At 50.7% G+C, this 20,158-nt stretch overlaps 1 protein-coding gene across 4 annotated transcripts in view; it reads left to right on the forward strand.

Moving 5' to 3' along the window:
• Window positions 1-11,140, forward strand: part of FGD3 (FYVE, RhoGEF and PH domain containing 3) — a 66,177-nt gene extending 55,037 nt beyond the window's left edge. For all 4 annotated transcript variants that reach the window (XM_084796084.1, XM_084796083.1, XM_084796085.1 and 1 more), the window contains exons 15-18: window positions 3,494-3,616; window positions 6,602-6,742; window positions 8,197-8,337; window positions 8,932-11,140. In XM_084796084.1, the coding sequence (XP_084652210.1) occupies window positions 3,494-3,616; window positions 6,602-6,742; window positions 8,197-8,337; window positions 8,932-9,183 (657 nt within the window). In that variant the 3' untranslated portion in view covers window positions 9,184-11,140. The remainder of the gene's footprint in view (window positions 1-3,493; window positions 3,617-6,601; window positions 6,743-8,196; window positions 8,338-8,931) is intronic.
• Window positions 11,141-20,158: the final 9,018 nt, after the last annotated feature.

Below are 20,158 nucleotides of genomic sequence, written 5' to 3' on the forward strand. Positions count from 1 at the left end.
GTAATCCCAATGAGCTCACAGGCCCTGGTAGGAAAACCCTCAGGCTCCTGGAGTTGCAGGCGGGCAGGCAGAGGCTGGAGTGTGCATGGAGACTGTTTTAAAGGGACAGTGATGCCCGGTACTGCCCCAGAGGCATTAGCAGTGGTGCCTGCAAGTGGGATGTCTCACAGCTGGGGCTAAGTAGGGGTCAATGCCAAGATTAGGAGGATGCAGCTGGAAGGAAGTGGAGTTGGCTCTGGATTGAAGCCAGTGCTGCCTTCTGGGAGGGAGATGAGGCAAGCTTCACAGTAACCCAATACAGGCTGCTCTTGCTGGCTGCCCATCTCCTTTGATTGGAAAGAGACGGGGGGGGGGGGGCAGGGGGGGGCAGCCCTAGAGTCAAGGCCTCAAACCACACCCAGGGCCTTCCTGGATCGGGGCATGGTCGCTAGGCCTACTGGGTACCGTGGCCATACTTGATGTCTGGTCTGCCCCACTTGCTTTTCCTGCTTCTGCCCCAGGACACAGCCTTCTGCAGGCTCACAACATTCACCCCACAGCAGCTCAGTGTCCAGTTCTGGTGCCCTTGTTCCTTTCCCCTCACCAAGCCAAGTTGGGCCAGCCTGTCTTCCAACAAACAGATACTCCACAACAACAGATACTCCAGAAGAAGGTGGCCAAGTGCTCTCCCCTGATTCCTTCCCTGAATATAGCTGAGCTTAGCTGAGAATTTGGTGAGCACAGGATGGTTCGGAGGCATCTGTGGGCCTTCATTGAGTACCACAGAGGAAACCTGAAAGATGCTCAAAAGCAAGGTTTCATTTTTAAACATAAGGGGTTGGCAATGGGTGCCATACTTATGCTGCTTCTTAGCATCCTTGGAAAAGCAGCAAATCCCTTCAGTGTACTGGGTTTGTGTCCTGTGCCTTCTGATGTACAGGCTGTCAGCCCCTCTTTCCTGAGAGGAGCCAGACTCCGTCTGGGAAGTTTTGTAAGCACCCTTGCGGAACTCAAAGGCTTCCTTATTCTGTTATGAGTAAAAGGTGGCGCAAGCCGTTAATGCCGGCACTTGGGAGGCAGTGGCAGGAATCTCTGAGTTTGAGGACAGCCTGGTTTACAGAGTGAGATCCAGGACAGCCAGGGCTACACAGAAAACTGTCTCAAACAAACAAAAGTGTGAAACTCCAGTTGTTCCTAGCAGAAGTGTAAACACACACACACACACACACACACACACACACACACACACACACACACACACTCACAGACTCTAAAAGTTCTCCTCCAGAGCTCCAGACCCATTCAAGATGCCATCAAAGCACTGACTCAATCACCCACAAGCCAATGGTTCCCCACTCATATTGGAACTGTCCTTTTCCCATAAGGCCCCATTCAGCACCTGCCACTAGGCTCTAGAAGAAAATCACCCTTAGAGGAGTAGAGAGAACAGGCTTGGCTTTGGTGTCTGGCTACTTCCAATAGAACCCGATGTCCTTGGTCTCTGTCCAAGTGGACTGCTGGGGCATTTACAACTTGATACAGGCCACTCACTGGGGTACACATCTGTCTTACTGGATGGTCCCCTTTAGCTACCAAGCTAACTTGGCAAAGGAAGCATACTGAGGAAATCACTCTGTTGACCCTCAATGGAGAACAGCTTCCAGGTTGATGTTGGCATATTGTAGATGCTTTTGGCTGGAGCTGCCTTGCCAGTTACTTCCTGGAAAGTCTCAAACCAAGACTTCCTGCCATATACCATGTACACAGGAACTCTGGGCCAGGTCCTTTGGTCAGCCCTGATGATCTCATCCATGAAGAAAGTGTTCTGGCTTGGGAGACCTGTCCTTGGCTACACATCTGTGTCCTCGTGCCTTGGCTATGTGATCAAATGTGACCTGAAAATCCACCCGGCCCTCTTGTGCTGTAGATGGCACGGTTGGAGATCAAGTCACACAAAGGGTGGGCCACAGTGGATCTCAGGTCAGCTCATATGTGAACACAAAGATTGGCACTCTCTGCCATGCGTGGTGGCGCACGCCTTTAATCCCAGCACTCAGGAGGCAGAGGCAGGTGGATCACTGTGAGTTCAAGGCTAGCCTGGTCTTCAAAGCAAGTCCAGGGCAGCCAAGACTGACACAGAGATACCTTGTTTCAGAAAAACAAAAATTGGCACTCTGTCCTGATCAAGTGAGGCTTACTAGATGAAAGGTGCTGGGGGACCCATAGCCCTGTTTTATGTTTTATATAAGATATAAGGCAATAAGATAATAAGGTAATAAGGTACCAAATGTTATGTTGTAGAGGAGTTTGTTAAATGAACATGGGGAGAGAAGGAAATGGGGGAGGGGTACCCCAGAGAGACAGAGACAGAGAGAAAGAGGGAGAGAGGGGTAGAGAGAGAAAGCCACAAAGAGAGTCTGTCCTGTTATATAGCCCTGGGCAGGGCCACGCCCCCATGGCAGGTAGGTAATGACATCACAGGTAAGCAACTGAAGCAGAATCCTACCACCCTGGCCCCTGCCAGTCTTGAAGATATTTATCTCAGGAACTTCTTTTGACTGAGCCCCATTGATCCCAGAGCCTGAGCTCTTGGCCACAGCTCATCTCAGCTTTCCCTCCATCTCCAGTATCCTGCCAGGGTACCCTGATGACCCCCCCAAAGCTCCCTGCATTCTCAACTACCTTGTTAGGAGTAAAAGCTGGGGGCCTCTGCCTGAGGTCCCTGAGAGCCAGCACACATCAGGACTGTGTGGTTGCCAGGTAACCCCACCACCTTGACATTTAGTTCCTCACAAGAAAAACAGGGGCATGGACATGCTGAAAGTAGGCAGAGGGTAGAGGCAGCAGGGCTACAGCAGACCTGAGGATGGCCTCCTTGGAGCAAGGTCTCACAAAATAGAAGAAGACAGTGCCACAGGAGACACAGCAAGAGGTCAAGTTTGGACACAGTTTTGGCTGGCTTGGTTTCCTCACACTCCCTCTGGGTTGCTTCTGCAGGCCTGGCTCACAGGCACATGTATGTTTATGCATACGGTGTGCCTGTACCCAACTGTTCAACACAGAATGGATATGCAACATGGTGAAGGATGACACCCACCAGGATCTAGGGTCTACATGATCCCTCTGGGCTGTAGTCAGGGATACTCCAGTCTCTGGCAGCAGACGCCATCTGTGTAGACTCCTGTTCACAACACTCCCCACGCCCTAGCTTTGCTTCACAATGATATTTTCTCAGACACATCAGATAACGTCACTGGCTAAGCTGTCATGACCCTTGAAACCTTATTTTAGGCAGCACATGGCATGATGCTTATGCACTGGGGTGGTCCCTGGGAGAAGGGCTGGGAAGAGGGGCAGCTGCTTTAGCTCTGCCTAGTCCCTTCTGCAGTGGCCACTTTTGCTCTGGGCATGCCCACTTGCAGAATCCTTAGCTAACACTCTGTGTGCACACCCGACAGTGGGCCATCCTGCTCTCACACTCCGAAGCTAATGATGACCACTTGTCTCCTTGTAGATCGAGCCCAGAAAGTTGTCCTCTAAAACAAGACGTGACAAAGAGAAGCCTGGATGTAAGAGCTGTGGGGAGACCTTCAACTCCATCACCAAGAGGAGGTATCGCTGCAAGCTGTGTGGAGTGGTGAGCATGGGGCAGGAGGGAGGGGGTGGACCCGACAAGGGCCAGGTAGCCACTCACAGAGTCTTCTCATGGGTGGGTGGGCAGCAGGGTGTAGGGGCGGTGTACACTTCTTGGGAGTCACCGTGCGCACTGCTGGCGGGCTCTGTGAGCCACTCAGCAGCCCTGCAAGACTGCCTCCAGATCCTGTCTGCATTAGTCACTTTTCTCATTGCTGTGACCCAACACTTAACAGGAATCAACTTAAAAGAAGGCGGCTTTATTTTAACTCACAGTTTGAGGGTACACAGTCCGCTGTGGCAGGGAAGGCATGGGAATCAGCGTATGAAGTACCAGGTCATGATGTAGCTGCAGTCAGGAAGCAGAAAGTGGACAGGAAGTGGGGATAGGCTATCAAACATCAGGCCCTACCCCTAGTGGCTCACTTCCTCTAGCAATGCTTTCTACAATCTTCCAAAACAGCACCGGCCACCAAGGGATCTCACTCATGAGCCTGTGAAGGACATTTCACATTTAAACCAAGACATTGTCCCCTGATGCAGATGCCATTGAGTGTGAAACTATCCCTCTCTGAGCAACTATGATGCTGACAGCATTCTTTCCAGCTGAAAACTGCTAACACTGGAGCCTCGGTGCCCCAACAGGAAGTGCATGAGAAGATGTAGTGTCTCTGTCCTGTGATAGAGACATGATGACAGTGTCCTTAATGTAAGGTGCCTCGGAGGCAGGAGGCGGTGGGCTTTGGCCATGGTGAAAAATGCTTTAACGGTGAGGAAGGCTTGATGGGATTATGCAATAAGGGGCCACTGGTGACTGGTGTACCAAAAATATACCATCCCCAGTCCTCTTCATCAACCCCAAAGCCCTTGCTTCTGAAAATGAGCAACGGAGTCATGGCTTAATACTGAATTTAAAAGTATCCTTGAAGAAGGAACTAATGAAGCTGAGCGTGGTAGCACACACTTTAATCCTAGCAGTTGGGAGGCAGAGGCAGGTGGATCACTGTGAGTTCGAGGCCAGCCTGCTCTACAAAGGGAGTTCAGGACAGCCAAGATAACACAGAGAAATCCTGTCTTGAAAAAAAGAGCTGATGGCTTAGGTATTTTTAGACTTGAATATTGAAGTTGCATCTGGGGGAGGGATTGAAGCAGAAGGAGATTAGATAGATAGATGGATGGATGGACGGACGGACGGACGGACGGACGGACGGACGGACAGACAGACAGACAGACAGATAACCTATGTAACTCACAGAGTTACTTGAAGCTGTTTATTCAAAGGATATGAAGACTAGTGTTCTCCAATTTCACATTTTCATAAAATTTCACCAGGCCCCCTGGGGTGGGGAAAGGGAGGAATAAAAGAATGAATCTTTGGATGGATGATGATAGATGGGCAGATAGATAGATAACAGGTGGGTGGGTGGATGGGCAGGTGATGGGTGTACAGTAGGTGGTGGATAAATATCTAAGCAATGCTGGATAGATGGGATGGTAGATTGATGGACAGATGGAAGATGCATGGTCAATGGATAAATAGACACAGTGGATGGGTGGGTTGATTACATGGATGATGAGTGCATGGTGGATGGAGAGGTGATTGGATGTGTGGTAGAATGAGTGCATGCTGGGTAGATAAGCAGAGGAGATGGCGAGCACGGGGTAGCCTGTAGGCTGCGGCTCCAGCCCCGGTGCATGGGCTTAAAGACGTCACCAAGACCAGGAGGAACATGGTGTTGCTGGGAGATTTGCAGTGGGTTTCAGGGATTGCACCTGGGGTAGGAGCATGTGGGAGATGACTGGAGTCTGCGGTCTCTAATGAGAGAGGAATGGAACAAGTGTAGGGGCTGCTTTATCCTCAACCTGGGCTGCAGTTGAAGCGGGGGAGGGGGTAGGGGTAGGGGGTAGGGTTGGGGGTAGGGTAGGGGGAGGGCTAAGATTCCAGGCTGACTGGCTAATGTGGCGTGGGCAGAGGCCCAGCACATACCAGGGCACTACCTGCATGGGATTGCCAAGTAGGGATGGGGTCAGGAAGGCATGAGAGGCCATTCAGTTCAGAGAGGGCTGAGCATCCAGGAAGTCATGGACCATCCATGCTTCAAAGACTTGAAGGTGTTGAGACCAAATAATCCTTGCATTTGGCCGTAAGAAAGCCATGGTTGGTGTGACCCAGGCAATGTCAGCCGAAGGCATATCACCAGGAAAAAGGAAAGAAAGGAGTGCTGAAAGGAAGTGTGGTGGTGCTAAGACAGAAAAGACCCATGGGCTTGGAGAATGGTGCAGGAGAAGAGAGAAAGGAGAGCCTGTGCCATGGCGCTCTAAGGAGCAGAGGGTCGGGAGGAATGGGGCACAGGGTCTCTCATTGAAACCAGAGCTAATCAGTTCATCCAGGCAGGCTGGCCAATGAGCCTCCCCAGGATCTGCCCACCTTTGCCTCCCCAGATCTGGGACTGTAGAGCTAAGCCATCAGCTTTTACATGGGTCTTGGGACCTGAGTTCAGGTCCCTTCTGCTTGAACAGCAAACTTTTGTGAGCCATACCCCCATGGTTTTCATATACATCTTTTTGTTTGTTTGTTTTTCGAGACAGGGTCTCTCTGTGTAGTCTTGGCTGTCCTGGACTCACTTTGTAGACCAGGCTGGCCTTGAACTCACAGTGATCCACCTGCCTCTGCCTCCCGAGTGCTGGGATTAAAGGCGTGCGCCACCACGCTCGGCTCCATAAGCATTTTCTTGAGGGCAGTGTTGTCGTGGGTCTTCTTGTGTAAGTGGGTTATGTTCTTTTCTTCTTACACACAGGGCTGTTGAACTCTGGGTGGTCTAGGTTAGGTAAGGAAAGTAGGCCCTGGGCACTTAAGGAAACTAAAGTCACTCTCTGCCCTTAGATGGGGCTTCCAGCATCCCAGGGCAAGCATTTCCCCCTCCCTGTGCAGGCCTTTCCTCCTCATCTACTCAGGATGCATGGCCAAAGGCACCTTCTTGTCTTGCAGGTCATCTGTAGGAAGTGCTCAGAGTTCAAGTCGGAGAACAGTAAGCAGAGCCGTGTGTGCCGAGAGTGCTTCCTGGAAGAGCCATCGGTCCCTGCAAGCCCTAGCTCTGAGACTCCCACTGAGCTCAAACAGAATGCAGAGGTGGGTGTCCCTGGTCCCTAGGACCAGGATGGGGACAAAGACTATCTCATTGTGGTCCACAAGCCTGGAATCAGGGGGAGATGCTTGGAGCATGTGCATGTCTAAAGACATCTGAGGAACTAGTCAGGGCCAGGGCCTGGGAACCATTTGCACCCAGGAATCACATGTCAGCTCTACTCTGGGCCTGACTGGAGGGTGCACCATGAAACTGCCGCCAAGTCTAGGGGCATTGAGGTCTATGGAGCACCTCCTGTGGGGGGGGGGTGTTGAAGGATGGGGCATCAGTTCCTCCTCCTCCACCACCACCACCACCACCACCACCACCACCACCACCACTTTTCCAGCCTTCTTTCTTAAAGGACACAATACTATTTATGGAGTAGTGGGACATTTAGAAACAGGAAGCCTTTGATTTCCAGGAAAACACACATTCTCCGTTGTCTCCATTTGAAGCATGCAGTTGTGATCTCCTTGGAGCCTAATGTCAGTCTCCCTCCCAAAGATGGTGTGGGATGGTCCAAGAGGGCAAGGGTCAGCAACTGTCAAAGTTCCTGCCACCCTGGCTGGTAGATCTGCCTGGCAAGTCAAGGGCATAAGGCTGAGGCTACAGTGGGCTTGATGGGGAGGCGCTGCTGATATGCCAACACTCTGTACTCTCGATGATCTTCAGGTGTATTCTGGGAGTCCTGGGGGTGTGGTCTAAGGCCTTGGAGGGTCACTGGGTCTCGGGGGAACCACCTCCAGCAAGAGGTGTCAGAACCATGTTCTTGTGGCCCAGGGGTCTTGTTTCCACGGTAGGTAGGGCTAAGCCACATCAAAAGGGAAAAGCAGGGTCTGCAGGAGATGTGCACATGTGTGTGATGTGGAAAGTGTTTGTATGTGGATGTGTGTATTGGTGAGTCGGGGTATATAGTCTGCACGTGGTCTGGAGGGTGTAATAGGCTTGGTCCCTTCACTCTGTGACCTACATTCCAGTACTTGCTGCTAAATTTTATCTACCGACCTACCATCTATTATCTTTCTACCTACCTACTATCTATCTCTCCACTATCTCTCCATCCATCCATCCGTCATCTTGCTATGTAGCTCAGGCCTGCCCGAGACTTGCAATCCTCCTACCTCATCTTCTCGAATGCTGAGATTATAAACATATTATCACCATGCCTGGCTTCCTTTTGGTATGCTGATGTTGTCCTAACCTAGAATGGTCTCACTCTTATCCTAAGAGGGCCCAGCAGCCCCAGACCTACTTGAGACCACATGCACTCTCCTACTGGCCTCCAGCGACCCTTAGAACCATATAAAGCTGGCCCCAGCCCGTATGCAGACCTCAGATACGTCTCTGTAGTTGTCACCTCCTTCCAAGCATGGGCCCTGGTCCAGCCCCAGCCTTCTCAGAGTACAAAGAGATCACTACAGGTGAGACAACCCTCAATCTATTTTTCTGTCTCCAGAAACCTCCCTCTGTAAGTCCTCGGCCCAGCCTGCTCTGTGGCACCCTGCATCTGTCGGACGATGGGACAGCCTGGAATGAGGTATGGGCAGCCATCCCTGAGTCTGATCCGCACATGCTAGACCTGCTGGCAGGCAGCCAGGTAAGTGTCGCCATCCTTGTTCATGCCCAGAGCTGTGTGCTATGAGATGTTTGCTGCTACCACAGTGCAGAGCCTCAAGCCTGAAGTGCTCGTGGCGGGTCTGAGCCATTTCTTTGACTCTCTCCAGCCATGTGACCCGGGCTTTAACTTCTCCCAATGCCCAGAAAAAGCTTCTGCTCCCCTCTCATAGAAGATAGGTCTCTGTAACATTAAAATCCCAAAGACAGAGTGAGAGCAGACATAGGCAGGGGACACAGAGGCTGGGCCCTGCTCCCCATTCATTCATTTACCCCTGGGTTCATCCACACGTCTTGGGCAGATACATGTGGGCACTGCTGAGCCTTGCCCTGCCACTCTGAACCCATGTTGCTAAGTCACAGGGGCTATTCTGCCTCACCTACCCTGGGACAGAGGGAAGACCTCTGTTGAGGTTTGCTGAAACAGAAAGAGCCTCCTCCCAGACCTACCTGAGAGAGCCTGTTGGACAGCTTGTTCTGGTGACAGGCCGCACTGTGTCGGACTGGGCATGTCGGCCTGTTTGGGTGGCCACTAGCATGAGCTGGAGACCCCACTGACCCTCTCTCTTTCCTGCAGGCTGGCCGACTGTTGCATACCATCCCTCTCTCTGGCTGTAATGTAACGGTGCCCGACCGTGAGGAGGGGCAGGAGGCAGGGTACGTGTGGAAGCTGCATCAGGGTCCACAGACCTGGTGGCTGAGTGCCCCTTCCATGAAGCTGCAGCAGTGTTGGCTGGAAGCTCTGAGTACGGCTGCCTGTGGGGGTACAGGTGGGGACAGACCAGCTTCCTCACAGCCTCAGGCCCCAGCAAGCACCGACACTCCCTGAGCAGAGCCTCCTACTGTCCTTTCCACTATTGTATTTGGCCTGGGTTCTTTTATGGGTGACCTTAGAAGTCATGAAGGAATGAAGGACTCCTGTGACCACTGAGGATGGACCGATGGCCCAGAGAACAGTAGCTATGGGTCCAAGATCACGCAGCAAGTCTTAGACAAGAGTTGGGCTTCTGGCTCCAGCCCCAGCATTGGGATCAGAGCAGGGGAGAATGGCCACTGAAAAGCAAATGTCATCTGAGCAGGTTGAGTGATGGTACCAGCTCTCAAAGGTACAAGGAGGCCAGGTGGGTGATCATATCCAACCTGGTGTGATCTCATTCTCGGGAAGCAGAGATGTCTGTGGCCTGACCTGGCTTTTGTCCATCTATCCACTGTGTGACTTGGACCTGCTCCTTGGGGCTTCACTTCCATACTCTTGCCTTCTCCTGAAGCATTGCTGATCTACTATTCCCGCTGAGGACAAGGAGCAAGGGACCTCTTATCCCACCATTCCCAAACAGCCACACTCAGAGATTGCGAGATCAGCCCTCACCCCCTGTATGGTGGGTTCATGAAGTTTCAGAGCAGCCCCTCTATGGGCAGGTGCCATGCTTGTCAGTATAAATAAATGCTGGCCATCAGCAAGTTAGCGTAACTTTGGCACCTTCAACCTGACTCTTGACAGGGTTCCCCTTGAAGTAAGTGGCTAGTAGTGGAATGTGGACAAAGGTGACAGACTGGCACGGACCACAGACTTGTCTTTCAGAGCAGTTCTACATCCCTGATGCTGTAGGTAGTGCGTGAGCAGCCAAGCCATATGGCAGGATGGGGTGCTGGCACTCAAGATGTGAGGATGTTACAGAGGTCATGGGGCTCAGGGTGATGTTTGCCTCTCGGGAAGCTGGAGCTTTAGAGACCAATGATGCTCCTTCGGGATCCTAGCCCTCTGGCATCAGCACAGCAATGTATGCAGACAACTGGGTAGGCATAAGGGACAACTACTTAGTGAGATAAGGAGGTGTAGAGCCAGAAACGGGTGCTGGTTTATAGGTGACATTGGGAAGCACAGATGAGCTGAGTCCTCGAGTGAAATGGGGCCTGGGTTGGGGTCCCAGGTAAGGTAGGGTACGTTAGAAGTGGGTTGGAGCAGAAGTGAGGTGGATGGGGCAGAGGTGAGTGGACAGAATACAAGTAAGACAAAATAAGGTGGGCAGCGTGCAGGTGAGGTGTCAGAACACAGCTGAGTCTATGCTAGAGCCCCCCTGTGCTGGGCATGGGCTGCCTCAGGGATTGCTTGCAAACTCTTGCAAATATGCTCTGCCTCACACTCAGCATCTGAGCTGAATGGTCCCGCCTCACCGTGAGGAAACTGGGCAAATAAGCAGAACACCTCCTCACCCAGTTCTGCCTGGGGCAGTGGTGAAGGTGGCCCAGGGGGAGACAAGGAACGAAGGAGATGGACACAGTGGGCCAGCACAAGCCTTCAGCCTCTTGTCACCCTTTGCTTCTTCCTCCTGCTCATACAAGTTTGGCCCTTGCATTTCGAAGATTCCAAGTGCTGCTCATCTGAAGGATGTGCGCCTGGGGTGGAGGATGCCTCTTCGTATTCTGGCCCCAGGATGTGGACTAATCAGCCTGAAGTTCAGGGGGGCTCCTGGTGCTACCTGAGCAGAAAGGTGCATGGGCTACTTTTCTTGTTGCTGGGACAAAAATGTTAGACGAAAGCACCTTACAGAAGAAAAGGTGTGTTTGCCTCCGTTTGAGCATGAAACCCATCACGGTGAGGAAAATGTGGCTGCAGGAGTGCTGGCTGTGTGTGTTCTCTCCAGTCAGGAAGCAGGGGCTAAACGCTGGCGGTCCACTTACTTTCTCCTCTTCACTCATTCCAGAACGCTAAGGCATGGAATGTTGCTGTTCACATTCAGGGTGGGTTTTCTCTTCTTAATTAAACCTTTCTGGAAACACCTGAATGACACGGCTGGAAGTTTGTCTTCTTAGTGATGGTGAATCCTACCAGGTTGACAATACTGACTATCAAAAGTCCACCCCTTGCCAGTTCCACCCTTGGAAAGCCTCATGCCCATGCCATAAAGCAATATGCATTTAGCCCATCTCTAAAAAAGTTGCAGACTCTTCACAGTTACAATTTTTTTGCAAGCTGTAAGTGCAGAGTCTCTAGCAATCTAACTGCAAGCCTGTGGGGGGCGCAGTGAGGTGGGAACAAGCTACATACTTCTAATATACAATGGAACAGAATAACTGATGCTATTTCAAAACTGAGGAGTGGGACAGAGAAAGGAGGCTCAACCCCCAACAGCCCTTGCTGCTCTTACAGAAGGTCACAGTTCAGCTTCCAGCACCCATGCCAGGTGATTCACAGTCGCCCGCAGCTTCAGCTCTGGGGGATCTGATGCCCTCTTTTGGCCCCTGTAGGTACCCACATGTATGTAAACATACACGCATGTACACACTCACACAAATCAAACAAGTGTTCAAAAATGAGGATTAGAGTGAGATTGACCCAAAGCAAAACTGTTATCCTAGCAAGATAAACACCAGATCTTGGTCCAGCACCTGGGCTGCAGGGGCATCACCTAGGCTCCAGCTGCCTTGGGCAGTCTACATAGCTTGTCTTTTCCTTCAGTTCTACTCCACACCTGCAGCTTTCCTCAAGAGACATCTCACAGTCTTGGCATCTCCAGTGTCCTGGACTCGGCTCTCCCTTCACACGATGGATGTTCAAATCTGACCATAGCACACACTGTCTGGCCTCAGCTGCTATCTAGGACTACAGTGCAAGTGTCCCAAACCCCGAAACTCTTGCATCTTGCATACCTACAGAACCAGCAGAAAGTTCTGCTTCTGGTTCCAGATGTGGTAGTCTGGCTTCCTCCTACCACCAGGCGACTGGATCGGAAGAAACACCCCTCTAGGTGGCTGCTTTCAAGCAGGAAACCTCCATGGTATTCACCGTCCAGGCTCTCTCCTTTCTAATGGATTTGTGGTCTACGAGGCAGAGCCTTCCACGGGTGGACTCTTGCACTTTGGGTACCTTCCCTGTTGTCCTAGTGATGCACTAAGGTTTCTCTTTTAAGGGTGTTAAGGTCTTTAACAGCAGCAGCTGCTCTCCCAGCCAGAGAGCACTGGCTTCTTCCCTCCGTCCCAGGGGAGAAAGGTCAGCTTCTGACACAGCTTGCTGGCGAGGCTGGGTGTTAGAATCACAATTCATCTTTCCTAGTGCAAAGTGCGTCACAGAAAAGGAGTACACACCTGCCCGAAGTCACACAGTGGGTGGGAGGGCTGCTGGGGCTCACTCCCTGCTCACTCATTTGTTCACACACATCGCAAGTGCCAGCCTAATGGGGGAGCATTGAATTAAAGGTTTTTCTATACCCCCTGTAGTTCCCAAATAATGAGACGGAGACCTATTGCATGTATTAATAAGTGTTAGATCACTACAGCTGGGCAGATATTGAGCCATTCTAACCCAGCTGTACTCTCCTGGCCTCTTCCCAGCCAGGTGCTCCATGCCACTCGCTGTCTACTCTTGCCCCAGCCTCCTGGGCTCCATCTTCATCCTCTCCTTTTGGCCTGGTGACCACCACCACTACCTCCTCCTCCTCCTCCTCCTCCTCCTCCTCCTCCTCCTCCTCCCTCTCTTTCTTTCCCTTTCGCTCTCCCTTCCCCCTGGGACCCTCAGACTGGGAACAGAAGTCTTGCCCGCTGTCTCCTCTGCCTAGTCATAGGCTCATCAGCTTTTGTATTACCCTATCAGAGATAATTGGGGAGTAATTTTTATACAACATTGAGACAGGGGATTCCTCAATAGCAACGGCAGTACCAGAATCTGTTGCATTTAGCTCACAGCAAGTAACAATTGAATACACAGAGACACACCTTAATATAGTGTGATGAAGATCACCACTACAGAGGGGTGGGCATGCTGGATGTCACTTGGGCTTCTGGGATCAGAGGTATTGACTATTATCTCTGGTCCTGGCCCTGTCACACTTCCACCCTTGTTTTCTCCTGCTGACACTGTCTCCCCTGGCCTCCCACACTCAACCTACCAGCCTGCAGAAACAGCTGGCCTCCTGGCACCCACCTCAGGGTCTTTGCACTTGTTGCTACCTGTGCTAGGCACTGGCAGTGCTCTTCCTTTAAGACCTTATTTGGCACTGGGCAGTGGTGGCACAGGCCTTTAATCCCAGCCCTTGGGAGGCAGAGGCAGGTGAATCTCCATGAGTTCGAGGCCAGCCTGGACTACAGAGCAAATTCTAGGATGGCTAGAGCTGTTACACAGAGAAACCCTGTCTGGAAAAACCAAAAATAAAAATAAAAATAAAAAAGACCTTATTTGGCCTCCTGTGAGAGCCTTAGCCCTAATCTAGCCAGCCGTAGCCCCCCCCCCCCACCTGTTCCTGTTTAACTCTTAGCTCTCGTGTTTATTCTAGTTCCCCATGTGAAACTGGAGCACCAAGAGTGGGTAAAGTCTCCTCTCAGCAAGTATGAGGGCCTGAGTTCGGATCTCCAGACCCCATAAAAAAGCCCAGCATGACAGAGCCCTGAGTACCTCTGTAATCTTAGTCCTGGGGTGGGCAGAGAGACAGGTCCCTGGCCTGCACTGAACAGCCAGCCTAGCCAAACCGACGAAACCCAGATTCAGTGAGAGACCTTATCCTAGAGACTGATAGAGACATCAGATATTGACCCCTGACTTCCACATTGACATTATCCTCTGGCTATCACACACATGTACACATGAACAGCTATATGTACATAGCCACATGAAAACACACACACACACACAGCATGCATCCTCCAAGCAGAGAGCCTGGCATGCAATGGGAGCTCAGTGAATAATTGCAGGCCACTTAGAAAGGCTTAGTGTGGTCCCTGAATACTTTGGATCTGGAATTTGCAGTGTTCTGGATAGGAAAAAAAGATAGAAAAAAAAAAAAGCCTGGCCAAGGTAGAGGGTGCTTATATCGCCCTGCCTCAGCTAGGGTGACCAAGGCATCAGAGACAGCTCTTGCTCATGCTCACATATCAACTTCAGTTGTAGAGACCAGGGGAACTGAATCCCAGACAGGCCACCGTACCCAAGCATAAGGTGGATAGGCGTTTGGACCCAGTGGGTCAGCCTCCAACTGTGTCTGCCTCTCACGCTGCCATGGAGGCAGCAGGGTTGGTCCAAACCCTGAATTTCCCCAATTCTAGCATGCTGGCCACTAACCCTCTCTGCCACCTGTGTGGTCTTTGGGGTTTGAGCATTAAGCTCCAGTTGCTCCAAGACTCTTAACTGCCGTTTAGCAACCAGTCAAGGCAGTGTGCGTCCAGGAAGGAAGGTGCTCATTTTTGTCTCTAGATAGATAGGTCTCAAAGGTATGGCAAGAAGAAATCTGGGCTCAGCCGGCAGTCATGGAGGCTGCAGCATGGTGATCCCATGGCTGGATCCTTCAGTGGCCGCCTTCAGCTGTCTTCCTTGCAGGGTTCCTAATGGGCATGGGTAAGGCCAGCTGTCCCTGGGTGGGGTCTAAGCCTGTCCACCCTTCTCAGCATTGCCAGGCAGTCCTCCAACAGGTGATGGCTGCCTGCCCACAACACTTCTCCCATGGCCATCCATCAGTATAAGTGGAGCTTTCCCGGGGTGAAGACTGAGAGAAAAGACCCCCTCAAACAACAGGTTCCTCTTCCCAGACCAGGGCTCCACCTGGTTGCTGCAGGTCTGGGTGAGACAAGGTGGGAGGCAGCCAGATCAGGACAGACCCCCCCCCCCCCCCCGCCACACACACACACACCATTCTACACATTCCAGACCATAATACCAGGCCTCCTTGGCCTGTTCAGCCCATGAATGTCTGAATTGGATGCCTGTTCCCAGGTAGGAGCTCTAACAGCCTCCTGCAACTCTTGGGAAATCGACCTCTTAACCCCCAGATGGACAGGGTGTGGTCCCACAGCAACCCTGGATTATCACCCAACCTATCAGTTTGTCCTTGATCCGGACTTAAAGACCTCGTCCTGCTGGGCTGTAGGGAAACACATGCCCAGATGTTGCCTTGGGTAGGAGCATTTCCGCTGTCTCTGAGGGTGGTACTCACCATCTCTGCCATCTTTGTTTCCTCTGTGGTTTATTTTCATGCTTGCCAAACCAAGATTATGCTGCCCAGGGATCTCTGACCAGCTAGGGCAAGACACAGGACAAGAGGAGACAGTGCCATCAGGTGACAAAGGACAACAGGGGGCTATGCCAACAGGGCTCAGGAACACGAATCATCTCAGAAAACAATTAGAGGCTGGGAATATGTTACTGCACCCTGAATTCTGGGAAAGGCAAGGGTATGCTAAGAGGTGAACTCCTTGTAGCACTCTTTCTTTTAAGCTCTGCTTTAATTGGGGTGTTTAGGCTTCAAACTCCCTTCGAACCTCCCAACCCTACGTTGGAGAGAGAAGGTTAGTAGGGAAAGGGGGGGAGGTGCTTACTTTTCCTGGCTGTTCAGGGTCAATTGGGTTCTTTTGGGCTATACCCATCTCTGCCAACAGCAGACTCCTCCAAAACACTGCTCCCTTCTTTCCTTCTGTCTGCTCCAAACCATGACACCGACACCTTCTGACTCTGGTCTCTTCAAACTGCTGCGCGCCACACCCTCCACAACACATGCCATACCGTGCACTGAGCTCTTATTTATATCCTCAGAGTCCTAGACCACGCCCCTCTCTGTGCTGCACGAGGAAGGCTGTTACCAGCTGGCAAATGCCACGCCTCTCACAAGACAATTAACAGGTGTGGGCAAGCTGAAGCTCAAACTAAAATACCACACTTGGAATTAGAACAAAAACATTTTTACGCTGGGCATGGTGGCGCACGCCTTTAATCCCAGCACTAGGGAGGCAGAGGCAGGCGGGTCAGCTGTGAGTTCGAGGCCAGCCTGGTCTACAAAGCGAGTCCAGGACAGCCAAGGCTACACAGAGAAACCCTGTCTTGAAAAATCAAAACCAAACCCAAAAACATATTTACATAACCACAGCTGACTTTACAAAGAAACCAAAACTTCCATTACAGCTCCCCACCCTGCATCCATGACAACTGTGGGCCTAGAAGTACCTAGTCCCTTCAATCCCAGGGATTGGTTCAGGGTGGCTATGTGATCCAGAGAGATGGCTCAGAGGTCAAGAGCACTGGCTGCTCTTCCAAAAGTCCTGAGTTCAATTCCCAGCAACAACATGGTGGCTTACAACCATCTATAATAAGATCCTGTACCCTCTTCTGTTGTGCAGGCATACATACAGCCAGAATACTGTATAAATAATAAGTAAATAAATCTTTAAAAAAAAACAACAAAAACAACAACAAACAAGCTGGGTGGTGATGACACACACCTTTAATCCCAGCACTCAGGAGGCAGAGGCAGGTGGATCGCTGTGAGTTCAAGGCCAGCCTGGTCTACAAAGCAAGTCTAGGACAGTCAAAGCTACACAGAGAAACCCTGTCTCAAAAAACCAAGAAAAAAGAAAACAAACAAACAAACAAACCCAAAGACATAAATTATTTTCCTTTTGAAGAAAAGCAACTCCTATCCCCAAAACACAACTGGAGAACTACTGACATCCCCCAAAACCATCCTTTTCTAGGAGAAATAATTTCTTATCTCAAAGCAGCCCACCTCCATGATCTGGGATCAACCCTGGCTGTGTGAGGCTGCGTCCTCTGTTCCTTGGAAAGCCTCACTGGAAGTAGCTTCCACCCTTCCTTTGCCTCTGATAGAGGAGGACCTTACCACCTCTCCCAGGTGCAGACCCTCAGTACTGGAGGAATTTATTCGGAAGGCAATGAGGGAGGTGTTGAGCCGGCTGAGGAGGAGCAGTACTAACACAGGGTGTAAAGCGTTGGATGGTGGCCCCCTGATTGCTCTCTTCCTGGAACCTCAGATGAGGACACTGCTGTGATCTGTGAGATGTGGGGCTTCAGTGAGGCCCAGGAATTCTCCGAGCAGAATGGCAAAAAGACAAAGTTTATTACAGAGCTCAGACACTTATTGCTGTCTCAGCCTGCCAGCTGCTCAAGTAGTGACACAGAGACCTTTTATTACTTATGAAAGCTTGGCCTTAGCTTAGGCTTGTTCCCGATGAGCTCGTATAACTCAAATTAACCCATTTATACTAATCTACATTCTGCCCCGTGGCTCGTTACCTCTCAGTACCAGCACCTGTTTCTTCCTCTGAATCTGGCTGGCATATCCTCAAGTCTAAAGCCGACCTGTATCAGCTCTCTGCTGGCACAGAAATCAGCATTTGAATAATACAAAGCCAACGCTTACACTGTGCACAACAGGATTAGCTCAACAGATCCTAGCGTATCTCTCAGGGCCAGTGGGAAGAAGAGAGCATTTGGGACCTGTGCCTTGGCTGGGGCCCACACTGCTGCTCAGGTGAGTCTCCAGAAACCCTAGCCGGGTTCATCTGAAGGTTGCACACGGCTAAGCGCCGGAGACTTGGGATCCATTTGTGTCTCTTCTCACTTACGTGACAAAACACCTGACAGAAGCCACATACAAGAGGAAGGGTTTATTTTGACTCATACTTTAAGGGTACGGTCGGCTATGGTGGGGAAGTTGAGGCAGCGGGAGTGAGGAATGTTGGTGCTCGGTCCTCTTTCTCCTTTCTGTTGAGTTCAGAACCCCAGGCCACAGGATGGAGTTACTGATGTTCAGGGTGGGTCCTTCCTGCCCTCAGAATGCCTGCACAGACACTTTTCAGAGGAGTTTCCATGGCGATTCTTCAGCCAGTCAAGTTGACAGTGACTGACATCACAGCTGTCAGGGCCTCAGAATCAGAAAGGCCAAAGGCTCAAGGTCCAAAGGAGGAGCTGAGGGAACTGTCGCCTGAAAAGATGCAGGTCCCCTTGTATGAGCCTGAGACAGGGCAAAACAATGGATACCAACAACACTTTAGTGCGAAGGAGAGGGCTGGGGCTGTAGCATAGCTGGTAGATTGCTTGGTGCATAACCCAGATGGCCATGCCAGTAACCCCAAGGACACACAGGAGACAAGGGGATGAGAAATTCAAAGCCATTCTCTATTGTTTAACAAATTCAAGGCTGGGCTGGCTACATTATCTCAAAGAGAGACAGATAAGAGTGGGGGGGGGGAATAAGGGAGGGGGAGGGAGGGGCAGACAGAGACAAAGAGACAGAGACAATAGCCATACTAATTAGAAAGGTCCTTAAATCCAAGTGTTTGTGGTTTTTATTTTTATTTTTTATTTTTTAAGAGTGAGTGAGTTATTTATTTATTTATTTATTTATTTATTATGTATACAGTGCTCTGCCTGTGTATACCCTTGCAGGCCAGAAGAGGGCATCAGATAACATTATAGATGGTTGTGAGCCACCATGTGGTTGCTGGGAATTGAACTCAGGACCTCTGGAGGAGCAGTCAGTGCTCTTAACCTTTGAGCCATCTCTCCAGCCCCGCCCCCTGGTTTTTATCTTTAAAAAGGCACACAGAAATGTAGGATGGAGGCCACTAGGCAACAGAAACTGGTAACACTTGGGGCCATAGACAAAGACTATTGAGGGTTTCTTGGAGTCAGAGGAAACTAGGAAAACACAAACACTCCCTGAAGTTTTCAGAGTAAGGCCAAACAAAAACCTCAGTTTTTGACTTGTAGCTTCTAAGTCAGAAGTTCTCCACCTATAAGTTGTGACCCCTTTTGGGTGGGGGGAGGGGAGGAGTGGGGGGGGTGTCGTCAAATGACCCTTTCACAGGGGTCGCCTAAGACCATCAGAAAACACAGATGTTTGTATTTTGACTTGTAACAGTAGAACATTATGAATTACAACAAAAATAATTCTATGGCTGGGGGTCTCCACAACATGAGGAACTGGATTAAAGAAAGGGTGGCAGCGACAGGAAGGCTGAGAACCACTTCTCAAAGTGCAGAGAGTCAGGGTCTAAGGTTCTAAGCTGTCAAGTTTGGTAACCTGCATAGCCGCACTATAACAAGATGCAGCTAATTGTGTTACAGGTATGTGCGTGGTGGGTGGGGGAGGGGAGAAGTGGGAGTGCACTGTTGTCACAGGTGCTTGAGAGTGTTGGTGGCATGGGAGTTGGTAATGTTGGAGGCTAAGAGAGTTTTGAGGGGCACTATCATACGGAAATTGTTACTTGCCCCAAAAGTTCATGTATTGAATGCCTAGGCCTCAGAATGTTGGTAGGGGTGGGACTTTTAAGAGGTAAATCCTGGTGGGAGGTCTGAGTGTCTCCTTGGAAAAGACTGTGTGACCCTACTCTCTCGGTTTTGAGACGTGACCTCCTCCCATGTTCACACTTGCCATCAATTTTCCCCAGAGTTGAGCTGATGCTGGCGTCATGTCCTTGACCCTCAGAAACAGTGAGTTGAATAAGCCTATCTTCTTCATAAAATTCACCTGTTTCAGGTGTTGCTTTACTTTTTAAGATTTGTTTATCATTATGTATACAGTGTTCTGCCTGCATGTACACCTGCAGACCAGAAGAGGGCATCAGATCACACATTATAGATGGTTGTGAGCCACCATGCAGCTGGTGGGAATTGAACTCATGACCTTTGGAAGAGCAGGTGGTGCTCTTAACCACTGAGCCATCTCTCTAGCCCTTCAGGTGTTTCTTTAGAACAAAGCAAAATGCATTAATACAAGGCATTTAGAAAGTCCCATAGCTATGGCTTGAATGTTGTGGCTTGGACAAGAAGTCCCACCCAAGTCTCTGGTATTCAGATACTTGGTCCCTGCTTAGTGGCTCTTGGTGACTATTTGTGGAGGGTTAGAGGGTATGGCCCTGCTGGAGGAAGTATGTCACTTTAAGATTGCAAAAGACTGGTGCCACTTCCAGTGTCTTCCCTCTGCTTCCTGCTTGTGGATCAAGACGTGAACTCTCAGTTGTTGCTAACATTCATGCCTTTGATCCACCATCATGGACTCTAACCCTCTGAAACTATAAACCCA

This window comes from Acomys minous (assembly GCF_964271855.1).
Source record: "Acomys minous genome assembly, chromosome: 9".
Taxonomy (NCBI): Eukaryota; Metazoa; Chordata; class Mammalia; order Rodentia; family Muridae; genus Acomys; species Acomys minous.